The sequence below is a fragment of the Falco cherrug genome, chromosome 7, assembly GCF_023634085.1.
Source record: "Falco cherrug isolate bFalChe1 chromosome 7, bFalChe1.pri, whole genome shotgun sequence".
NCBI lineage: Eukaryota > Metazoa > Chordata > Aves > Falconiformes > Falconidae > Falco > Falco cherrug.
Genome location: NC_073703.1, coordinates 45,987,600 through 45,999,929, shown reverse-complemented (window position 1 = coordinate 45,999,929; position 12,330 = coordinate 45,987,600). Strand labels below are relative to the sequence as shown.

Here is a 12,330-nt window from a genome sequence, read left to right as displayed (position 1 = left end):
GTAGTTTAAGTTTCTTTTAAAATTAAGTTTGATAAATCCTGAAAAGAAGATCAGTGGGAAATTTGACTTGGGAATCCTGGATATCCCCTCCCTTAGTTCTGCATTCTTCTATACCAATAAAATGGATTCTGCGATGGATAGGTACGTTTGCAGTGGGCCCATTTTGAAAGTGCTGCTGGCTTTTGTCATCTTAATTTCCTTTTCTATTAATCAAGATCTTTTCTTCAGGCCCCTTACTAGAAGCAGAGTAGTTTGGTTGTATTTCCTATCAACTGCTTATCACCTGCACACTCTGAATTGTGCTGGCAGAAGAGAAGCAATGTTCTTTACCTCACTGACTTTAACATTGGGAGTAGACAAACCGTACGGTTTGGACAGCATGGTTGAAGGTGTGCACACGCGGTGCTGCAAGACTTCTTGACTGTGGATGGGTAATCGGTAGAAGTCTTCATGGAACAATTTTTAGGAAAGTATTTAAATAAAAAACTTAAAGTCATCTAGGGCAAGATAATACTGCATGCTAAGATGTATGTATAATCAGCTCCCTTGAGATGTTACCTGAGACCTTGTATCTTTTTTCTGCCTTTTAGACTGTACAGGTTTTGACTTACAGCACTTAGTGCAGCAGTGGAGAATTAACAAAATAACCTTAAAATTAAATAATATTGCTTTTCAGCAAGTCTACCATACTCTAGGTAGACATTTTAGGTTTTTGCTTGGCGTTTCTGCTGTTTAGGAAATCTCCACAAAAACAGGGAGTTAATCATTGCTCAGCCACCCATTTTAATTTTATTTTTCAGTCCACCATTGTTGCAAAGAGAAAGAATTTGTTTTAAGGAGGTTAACTTCAGTGGTCAGTAGAAAATTAAGTGATGGGAATCAATCTAATCATCAATGTATACATTAAGTGCTACCAGTGGCACTTTCATTAGCTGTTGAAGCAGAGGAGTGAACAGATTATAAGGATTAAACTTCCTTCATCCCCCTAGAAGTGAACAAGTCATGTGAAAATAGAAGGCTCGTTTGGTAGGAGGCAGTGTGAAAGACTTGGCAAAAAAAGAAATATATATTATCTCTAAATGGTTTCTTGCACACTTTTTTCTATAATAGATGGTGGGATTTGAGCTACAGACAGAATCTCAGAGCTTACAGGGCAGAAGTGTGACTGTAAAGTGATTTTATGATTATGGACTGAAACATACCTGGTCATTATTTAACCTGAAATTCTGAAAAATATTTTCTTTGCCATCATATGTCTGACTCTTTAAAGAAAATTATTCCTATTCATAGCAGATGCTTTCTTTTGTTCTTTTCTTCACCTTTTTGAATTGGAAGAAAGTCACGGACTTTCCCACTGAAATGGTGGGAACATAGTGTTAGGACTACAGCAAAGGGAAATTTTCTGACCTGATTTGCCTGTGTCATCCTACAAGGCTTTCTGCTGCAAAAAGAGGCACTGCCACTAGCATCACCAGTTTTTTGTTTTCTTGTGCTGTATTATGCCTCTTGAAATACTTCTTATTGGAGGAGCAAATTTATGGAAGTGAGAAGCATTCATGTGATAAGGTTGATAATTACATTTGCATGATTCAATAACAAAAAGCAAAAAGAGCTAATATTTTAATATTAAACAAAAATAAGGTGTTAGTGCTGTTATTAAGAGTAGGACAAATCCATTCTTTTGCTGGCTTGATGTAAACAAGTCTGGGAGGAATGTGTACGTGTGTATACTCACATATGTATATATACACATACACTGCTTTGCTGCATATGCTGGCTGATGAGTAAAAATAGCAGAGGATCAATATATAAAAAGCACTGGGAATTTACACACTGTGTATGCCAGGGCTTGGTTTGGTAGCAGTAGACTGAGAAAGGGATGCTTTACTGCAGCCTGCAGTAGCGTTTTGGGGATTTTTATTTTTAGTTGTTGTTGTTTGGTTTTATTTTTAGTTGTTGTTTGTTTTTAATTACTATTTGTAGGAATACTTTGGAGCCAGATCATTGCTGCTATAAATCTTCACATTTTCATTGATGTCTTCAGAGGGATAATGATTTACACTCCCTGAATAGATGGCCTTATGGTTGTGGACTTTATGGCGTCTTTGGTCTTACATCATTTACTTCCTCTTATTCCCAGAAAGAAATAACAGTCAAAGGAGAGGTAATGATAAGCTCCTCAAAGGCTCCTCCCTTAGGAAGGAGGAGGAAAAAAAAAAAAAAAAAAAAAGGCCAGTACCTCTAAAATGCTTGGACAGTTGATACAAAAGCTGTTGGATGATGCTGTTACAGCAGCATTTACAGGAGTAGAAATAGCAAGGTGGAGAAAGAGCAATTTTGGCATTCCCCAGGTCTTCAACTTGTGAAAATTCTGAGATAGGAGGAAATGCTTTCTTTTGGAGCTAGTTTTGTTTTCTGCAGTGCCTTCATATACAGAAACTTTTCTCAAAATTTCATCAAGATAGAATAAATAGTAAGATAAACTATTGTTTGTACTTGCTTCAGAGCGGCAGTGGTCATTTCTGCCTCAAGTGTTTTTGTGGGAAGAGAGTCCAAATGAGTGCTAGTATTCTTGTTGCAGTATTCGGGTAGATGACAGCTTGGTTTAAATTACTGAGGTGAAATGAGTTTTGCTCTCCCACCATCAAGCACAAAGAAGCATTGAGGTAGAGAAGCCAGACCTCAGCGCTTGAGCAAGGCAATATTCTACTGCCGTGAATTCCCCAACATAATATTGACCTTCTTTTCCTATTACCATCCAGAACACCTAGGCGCCTTCTCAGCTTCTAAAGATAAAGCTGAGTCCTCCCAGATCACCTGCTCCGGTGCCATCTGTCAGAGGGCTTCTGTTCCTGCTCCTAGATTTGTCTGCCTGCCAAGGTCTCGGTGACCTTAGTGCTGGTGAGCAATACACCTGCGCTGGGCTGTACCAGCACGGCATTCTTCTCTGCCCCCTGCAAAGTTAGTGGAAGTCTGTCCTGCCAGGTCTCCTAAAGCAGGTCGGTTGCAGTTGAGCCTCATGAAGCAAGACACAGCGTGTGTCACTGGTCTGCCAGTTCAAGTGTGTGAGGCACGGAAACCTGAAGTTCAAATCCCAGGGCTACCTCAGCAGATCTGTCTCCTAAGAGCTCATGCTCCATTGCCCTCAGGACCTCTGAGGTACTTGGAGAAGACAGGTATGGGATGAGTGTGCATGTCGGGCAAACAGTTACTGCTTGGGCAGGAGAGAATGTAGTGCCACATCGCTGAAGCTGATGGTTAGGGTAACCATCTGCAATGATGGGTACAACGTAAGGATCCAAATCCTTGTTGTAATGAGGAACAATATACAGTCCTGGGAATGACTGACTCTCCCAGGGTGTTTTTAAAATGCCAGCTTTAATGGTTAAAACCTTAATGGTATAGAACTCTTTAGAAAGCCTGGAAGCTGGACATTTTAAAGAATTACAGTGAATTTGAATTAAAAAGCACAGAGCATAATTGGGTGTTAAAGACGGGAACCAGATTTTTTGCTCTCAACTTCTGTCTCTGGAATAGTCCTAGCTGGAACTGTCTGCCCTCGCATTTCCTCCCTTGCAAACTAGGAGTGATACACTGGGCATTCTTCAAAGCATGGTTGGTGTTTGTGAAATAGTGGGAGTGGCCAAGACAAAGTCTTCCAGAAGTACCAGGTTATGACAGGGGCACCAGAACTGTCTGGCAAGTGGATCTTTAAGGAGACACTCAAGGAAGACAGAATTTTTTGAAAGGATGTGATGGCAAAGCTAGCCCAGTGGGATATGGAAGAGGTGAAGTAGTAATGTGGAGGAGAGGGAATGCTGCATGATTCCTGTCCCATGGATCTGAATGAGCTTGTGCTAGGTGGACTCTCTCAGGGACAATAGATGCATGGGAGGGGGGTGGAAGAGGGGGCTATAGACAGTCTCACATTCGATATGCTCCACAAAAGGATGCAGTGAAAGAGGGTTGAGTGTATATAATACAGTGCAGTGGATAAACAATATGTTGTAGATGAGGAGACAAAGCTTCATTATCTAATGTAGTCCATCATCTGGGTCTGAACATGAATGCATTGTGCAAGGTGATGCTGAGCGTTGGCAGTGGCATGAGGGACACGTGGTCCTGAACTTTGTTCATTTTATGTGGGCAAGTATCTGTATTGCTTATCTACAGTTACGAAACTAGGTAGCAGAGACATCAAGGATTAAACAATGAGAACACAGTATTTCGTTTCTACAGATGATATTTTCAGCTCAAAATCAATACTTTGCAGTGGGCTGTAGGATTGGGAAGGTTAATCTTCTGTTGCCGTGGCCCATATTATGCTTCTCCACTAAACACATGCTGCACTTGGATTTGCACCATGCATAACTATTAGAATTTCTTTGGAGAAGTACTTGATTTCCAGTGCTGCTGGTGATTAAAAAAATAACAGACAGCCAAACTTTACATGCATGTCTTACTCAAGCCTTTCCTTGGTTTGCATGATGAGAGGATCTGGAGCTCCCCATTGTAGTACCTTCTGAGAACTCTTAACAGGGAATGGCAACAAAAAGAGGGATTTTGAGATTTTAGAAGAGACTCACCTGTTAATCCATAGTAAGTAAAAGTGAAAAATCCCTGTATAGAGTTCTAGAAGTTTGTAGTGCCATTGGTATTGCTTCCTGTTCTTAAGGGGAATTGAATGGACCTTCTCGTAAAAAGCAGTGTGCATCTGTGTGGCATGTTAAACTTACAATCTGTAGACTCAAGCAGTTAATATGCCAGCTACTGTCTTGCTTTAGGTTCTGCTTAGCTTCTATTGCTACATTTGCCTGGAGTGATTTGTTGTTGAGAAATTTGGGACTTTAATCCCTGAAGCAGAAGGACAGGCTGCTGACGCCCGAGGTTTATTTAAGAAACAAGGAGTGAATAGCTGTTACAGTGTGGTAACCTAAAATGCCTGGATGACTCAGTTTCAAGCTAAGACTTGTGTTTCAGAGCTGACTTGGGTTGCAGGTTCTTGTCCTTCTTGTAGAAACTATAGTGAAAAGGTTACAGTTGCAGGATGAGAGACACGCAAATCAACATTTGTGCTTGCTTGCTTATTATTACGGAACTTAATGGTATCAGTTTCATCCCTTTCAGCCTGCTGCTGTCTGGCTCGCTTACCCCTGGAAGCTTTGCAGGGCAAGGGCGATCAGCCTCTACGTGTTTGTTCAGTGTCTGGGTGAGTTGGGTGCTCCTTCTTCACAAGAGCTGAGGTGCCTTGTGTTAGGCCCACAGCAGTACTGTAGGGGCTGAGAGCGAGAGCCAGCTAGCTGCTGCTGTCTAAAACATAGATCCCCAAGCCCCTGCTTACTGGTGAGCACATCAGGAGTGAGGAAGGTTACATAAATACTTGCATCCAGAGTTGCCCAAATACACAGCTTTGACATATGCTTAGGGTTTATGCATGGGATGGGGCTGAGAATGCCTGCCCAGCCCCTCCAGTCCTGCTGGCTTTCCCTCCCATCATTGCAGCTGATGGAAAACCAGTTATTCTGCATGCTGTGCAACAGCTTGAGCCGAGAGCACCTCACCCAGCCCACGTCTGTGCCATGCTGTTAAGACACTTCACTAGTGCAAGTCCTTTCAGGCAGAGGAGGGAAAACTGGGTTCCTGGGTGAGTGCCAAATAGTGTGTGAGAATGGAGGGATACCATGACCCTTGCAGGGGGACGGAGTAGGTACCTAAGAAAAGGCTCAGGATTGAGAATTCCACACGAGCTGTCTTGCCTCATCCCAGTGTTAGGACTCACTGCTGTTTGAGGTGTCTTGAGAGATTTACTGGCATGCTGGACTGGTTCCTGTAGAGTTCTTCACTTAACAGGATGGACAGTGAAGATCCCATTCTTAGGTATCCCACTTTTTGTCTTCAGTGTGCACCAAGGCAGGGTGTCTTAATTTGAGGCTGTTCAATTTAATAACCTGGATGAGGGGACAGAGTGTGCCCTCAGCAAGTTTGCTGACGATACAAAACTGGGAGGAGCAGCTGACCCACCAGAAGGCTGTGCTGCCATTCACTGAGACCTGCGCAGGGTGGCGAGCTGGGCAGAGAGGAACCTGATGGAGTTCAACATAGGCAAGTGTAAGGTTCTGCACCAAGGGAGGAACAACCCCACACACAGCACAGGCTGGGCCTGACCAGCTGGAAGGCAGGTCTGCAGAGAAGGACCTGGGAGTGCTGGTGGGCAGCAAGTTGCCCATGAGCCAGCAGTGAGCCCTTGGGGCCAAGAAGGCCCATGGGACCCTGGGGGCCGTTAAGAGGAACATGGCCAGCAGGCCAAGGGGGTTGATTCTCCCCCTCTGCTCTGCCCTGGTGGGGCTGCATCTGGAGTGCTGTGTCCAGTGCTGGGCTCCCCAGTTCCAGAGAGACAGGGAACCACTGGAGAGGCTCCAGCAGAGGGCTACAAAGGTGCTGAGGGGACTGGAATATCTCCCTTATGAGGAAAGGCTGAGAGAGCCGGGCCTATGTAGCCTGGAGGGGAGAAGACAGAGGGGATCTCGTCAATGTCTACAAATACCTTAAGGGCAGGTGCCAAGAGGACGGGGCCAGGCTCTGTCCAGTGGTGCCCAGTGACAGGACAAGGGGCAATGGGCACAAACTGCCACACAAGAAGTTCCATTTGAATATGAGGAAGAACTTCCTTATCCTGAGGGTGCCAGAGCACTGGGACAGGCTGCCCAGAAAGGCTCTGGAGTCTCCTTCAATGGAGGTGTTCAAAACTGTGCAACCTGCTCTAGGAGAACCTGCTTTAGCAGGGGCTTGGCCTAGATAGTCTCCAGAAGTCCCTTCCAACCCCGACCGTTCTGTGATTCTATGATTTAGGCAGACACCCTGCAGTGCTCAGCACCACAACAGCCAGGTCCTTTATCGAATCTGGCCTCACTGCAATAAGTGTGAGTAATGGTAAGACAGGCATGAGAGCAGAATGACTGTACAGGAGGGAGAGCTGCACTTGACTTGCTAGAACAAAAAACATATCTGTAAAGGGATAAAATTAGTGCTGGGGACAAGAATGCCATTTAGTGAAACAAATGACTACACCTCAGTGGCAGGAAAAACGTGACACATCACAGATAATTGTTAGTCCCCCATCCCTCTGTTGGGGTTGCTGCAGTGGAGAGCACTGCCAGCTGGGCTAGCCAGGCTGGGGCGAGGGGTGGAGTCGGGTGCTGAGACCCCCCAGCCACAGCCCTCACTGGGTGTACAGTGAACGACTGACTTTGGTTCTCATCCATGGGCTTGTAGTAAGAGGTGTCTTCCCTGGATGCCAGGAGAGCAGGGCAGGAGGGAGGATGTATGTGTGACATGGGAATGTAGTCTCACTGAGATGTGATTGCTTGTGAGGTACTTGTGGCAGCAAAGTCACAAAAAAGCCTAATAATAAGAATTGTATGACCCTTCTTACTGAATGATCTTTTATCCCCTATTTATTGTATTTTATTTGCCTTCTCTGCTATATTTTTTCTTTTTTTAAGTCTCATTTTGATGTCTTCCTCTCTGTACCTCTACATCCTTATTTTTCGTTCATTTTTATTTACTGTTGCTTTTTTATTCATGCATGTATTTACTCCCTTAGGTTTCCTAAATACTTTCTTTTTTGTCTCTCTTGTCATCTGCCATACAGTTTGGCCACCTTCCATGTGATGGAGAAATGTTGCTGAGTCGTGGGTTGACTTAGTCTTGCATCACCACCCTGAACCAGATTGCATCTGCAGTCATCTGGAACTGGCTACTGATATGCCTGAACTGATAAAAGATGCTGTGGGAATGTGGATCTCCTGGGCCTTGGCAAGGTATCCCCATATATGTGTGTGTGCATGTTGATGTGTGCGTACATTCAAAATACCTGTCTGTTCCATCAGCTCAGCTCCTTTGGGCTTTGCAGCAGCTTATGGGAAATGGGAACAGACCTGCAAAGCTTGTGGGAAGACTGGGATTAACCCTGAAAAGGGGGATATGCCTGTTGCTCAGGAATGTGTGATGACTGGAAGCAAGAGATCCAAAACCCCTCACTTGACCTTTGTATAATTCTTTCCCTTCCAGTGAGTCCTTTTCCCTGCCTCTGACTCATCTTCTTCTAAATGCAAACTGTAAGCCTCTCAGAGGATTGCCTTTCTCTCTGAACAGAGTAGCATAAAAAATAGCAACACTGTTGAATAACCAGTAGTATTTTTTAACACAAAAAACTTGAGGATTGCCTTGCTGTATCTGTGCTTCTCTGTCAAGGGATTTATTGGTTCCCCAAGAGAACAGCAGAGCAGGTTCTGTCCTGACCCGCAACAAGAAGGTTGTTCAGACAAGAGGTCTCAGGAACAGCACAGCTGCAGTACAGTGGGCAGTAGACGTTGTAAGAAGAGATAGGTAGGCTTTGACAAAGGCCAGTGAGTCTTTTGTAGCACCCACGTACTTCCTTCCCTATAGCTGACCCATTTGTAACTGGCAGCATCCCCATGGCAACTGCTGTGTGGCTGACATGGACATCCAGTAGGAAGTTGCCTGCCCTCTTCAGCAGGTTGCCCAACATCCATCTCCTTCCCTCCAGCCTCTACATACGCTGTCCAGCTGCCCTGTCCACTTCTGTTCTTGACGCTTGGTGACCCTGGTGATCACACTGTTACCTTCCATCCCTCACTTCAGCTCTTGTTTTGTCTTTGAGTTGGATCAGATCTCTTACTAGAGCCAAACCAGTTCCTTTTCTCTTTTCAGATGCTTTTGCAGTATCCTGTCACTTTATTGCCTGGTCTTCTGGAAGGCAAGGAAAGTGAGACTTGGTGGTGCGTTGTTATCCTGCAGTTTTGGAACTGCTTTGACAGCCAACAGAAGAAAACAGTGATGTGGCCACAGCAAGTGCATGCTCTTTCTAACAATTTACAGTTGCACTATGATCCCAACGAGGAGTGATTCTCACAAGTTCCCTCTGATGACCTTTTCTCTTACTGTATTCTTTTCTCTTACTGTAACAATGTTGTTTCTTTCCAACATAGAAGTGTTCAGAAGTGTTCATGCAAAAGTGCCAAGATTCTCCATGCAGATTAAAGTAGGTTTACAAATTAAGGAAAGGCTGGTATGGAACAAAAGGAAAATTAAATTATCCCAGCAATTTTGTACTTCCTTGTAATCAAAGTCCTGTATTTGGCAGGTGCTATTTAGGATACACACTCGGTGAGGCCTATGAGAATTTTCCTTGTGTGAAGACTGCAGGAGTTAGCTTTAGTAAATCGCTCTATTCTAAATATAGTGGCCAGTAAGCAATAGGTGGGTTCTCTTGGGAAAAAATGGGAAGAAAACTTGGTGAGAGCTTGATCCTCTGTGATGTCACCTTTCACGTTGAGTGACTGACAAACAAAAAAGAAAAAAAAAAAGGTGAACTAAATCACGGTGAAGATGAATGCATTCTGTTGTGGAACAGAATGAAATCCATTGATGGTGCTCCCTCCCATTAGATCTGATGCAGCCGATGTACGATAGATTGATTTCTGAAAATAACAGTAAACCTGTAGGCCATCCAATAAGACAGTGACTTTACAAGTTTTTCATTGTAAACTCTACGAAAGTTTCATGCCTTTAATCTGTGTCACTGCAGACAGGGTATTGTTGAATCCAATAAAGTTTGAATCCCACTATGAATCTGTTTTCCACAAGCAGACGGTGAACAGAAGCCTTTGATTTCTATTATGTATCTTTGAAAAAAAAAAAGTGTAACGAACCATTATTTTTATTGAATTAATAAAACAGATAAACCTATCAAAGCATGTTCTCATTTAATTTCTTTGGTGTTGTTTCCCTTTGCACTTGATGATCTTTGATTTATACTATCTCGAGTATCTCAGAACACATTCATCAGGTAGTTTGTTGCCTCAGGTAGTTGATGTCGTACAAAAGTGCCTTGTAGCAACTAAGAGCTTTGGGGTTGCAGTAGTCTTTATAACTGCATCCACATGGTACCACAGTCTGATTGGGACCTCATGGTGCAGCGCTTGGGGTACTACTTACGGGTTGCTTTTAGGGTAGCACCTAACAGAAGATCTTTCCAAGCTCTGAAAAATACAATCCCTGCCTTGAGGAGCTGACACCCTGTGAACAACAAGCAGGCAAAGGTTTAGGGAACATGGACTGGGACAAGGAGAGGTGACTTGTTGACACCTGAAGGCATTCAGTTTGCAGTAAGCAGTTGGCAGGAGTGGGGTCTGTAAAAGGAAGGTGGACATAAAGTGTGCTGGGGTTTGGCAGGTGACCTGCTGGAGACTGCATCCAGCATCAACGTGGCATGTGGGAAGTAGCACAATTGAGCAGGAGTAGGGAGCTGGCGGATGGCTGCAGCCCAGAGCAGCACTTCAGCAGAGGCACAGAGGGCACGGAAAGCTGGAGGTGCCTGAAAACCAGCCGGTGGCAAAGCTACATGAGGAGACCCATAAATGTGAGTGTCACGGGCTGAGTGGCTGTGGCAGCAGCCAGAGAGCAGAGCCAGGCAGTGAGCGAGGGGAAGAGCGGTGTAATGAGGCTGGTGGGACGAGGAAGATCAGGGGCTGGTGCAGGCTTTCCTGTGTGTCAGAGCAGCATGGGGAGAGGATGAAGCCTTGAAGCAGAGCAGTGCTTTGGTAGAGCCTGGAGGTCTTCAGCAGCAGTGGTTGGACTCTTGGTTTGGCCCATTTCCTGAGGCAGGGGAGAGAGGAGAGGCGACGTGTAAACCTGCCCTCCGTGCTGCCTGCCGCTAGCGGCTTAGGCAGGCGTGGGTCTCTGCAAACCCACCTGGGGAAGGTGCCTTGCTGCCCCTCACCAGCACTGCCAAACACACCGTGTGAAAGGCTGGCTTTCCAGAACAAGGTGGCGACAGCGGGGTCGCGTCCGAGGGGCAGCAGCGGGGGGCAACGGCGAGGGGCCGGCCCGGGCACGGCGCGGCGGGAGCTCGGTTCCGGGGACGGGGCCCCCTGGCCCTGCCGGGGGAGCCGGACGCTGCCAGCCCCGGTGCGTGGGGCGCGGTGCGGTGGCAGCGGGGCCCCGGCGACAGCCCCGACGGGCCTTCCCCGGCGCCCGGCTGCCAGTCTCTGGGCACACCGCTCTGCCCGTGGATCAGTGCGGGGCCGCTGCGTGGGAGACCGCGGCGGGGGAGGGGAGAGCGAGAGACAGACTCAGGTGCGAGGCGGAGCCTGAACATTTTATGAATGGGCTCATATGACGTCAGTGGGGGCGGGAAGAGAGGCCCCGTCTTTCACCAATCCTGCGAGAGCCCAAGGCGGAAAGGCCAATCGGAGCACGGCCTCCGGGTGACGGCCATCCTCGCCAGCCAATGGCTGTAAGAGAGCCGTGCCGACCACGTGGGGCGCCGGCCGCAAGTAGTACGGGGGCGTGTGGCTGCTCGCTCCCGGTCCCCCTCCTTTCCGGCGCGGCGGGAGCGTGGCGGGGCCGCGCGGCCCAGGGGCGGGCGGGGCTGGCGGTGTTGCCGGGTTACGCGGTGGCTGAGCGGCCCCTCAGCCAATGGCGGCGGAGCGGGGGCGGGCGCCGTGACGGCTGCGGGTCGGCGGTGGCCGGGAGGGCTCAGTTCGGCCGCGGCCGCCTCCGCAGCATGGTGGCTCCCGCCGCGCTCCCGGCCGCCGGCCTCCTCTACTGGGTGGGCGCGCTGGGCGCCCTCTACGCGGCGGCGCTGGCCTCCTACCGCCTGCTGGCCGGCCTCCGCGTCTGGGTGCTGGGCAGCGGCGCCGCCGCCGTGGGGCCGGCGCTGGGCCCCTGGGCAGGTGAGTGCGCGTCCCGGCCGGCCGCCCCCGCGGCGGCCCTGCGTCCCCACCTGTCCCACTGGGGCCGGGCTTTCGTGGGGCGCCACGGGCCCGGTGGGGAGCGGGGCGGGCCGCGCCCCTCTCGGGGCGAGCGGGCGGTGGGTCGGATCCCTTGGGGGAACGGGTCCGGCCTGGCGCGGCGCCCGGGGGCGGCAGCCGGCTCCGCGGGCGGGGCGGTCTGGGGCAGCGGCTGAGGGGCCGCCGGGCGCCGCCGCTCGCAGGGCCGGGCGTGCCCCCGCGGAACCGCGCTCAGGCTTCCGCGGAGCGTGTGGGGCTGGGGGGAGCCGGCCGGAGCGGGTCCCGCGGGAGACGCTGTTTGCGGGGACTTGTGCGCGGCCGGTCACGCAGCGGGGGTCGGGGCCCGCTCCTCGCCCGCCTGGGCCGCGGTGCCGGTTCTCGGCGCGGCTGGTCCGTGCTCCCCCCCCTTCCCCCGTGCCGTGGCGGGCGGGCGGCTCCGCGCGCGCCGGCCTCGCGCCTCATCGCTGACGTCACGCCAGCCCCGCCGCCCCCGGAGCAGCGGGCTCTTCGCCCC

At 48.9% G+C, this 12,330-nt stretch overlaps 1 protein-coding gene across 1 annotated transcript in view; it reads left to right on the top strand.

Moving 5' to 3' along the window:
* The first annotated feature begins 11,537 nt into the window (after positions 1-11,537).
* Positions 11,538-12,330, top strand: part of HSD17B12 (hydroxysteroid 17-beta dehydrogenase 12) — an 89,491-nt gene continuing 88,698 nt past the window's right edge. The window contains exon 1 of the mRNA XM_055716398.1: positions 11,538-11,759. Within this exon, the coding sequence (XP_055572373.1) occupies positions 11,591-11,759 (169 nt within the window). The 5' untranslated portion in view covers positions 11,538-11,590. The remainder of the gene's footprint in view (positions 11,760-12,330) is intronic.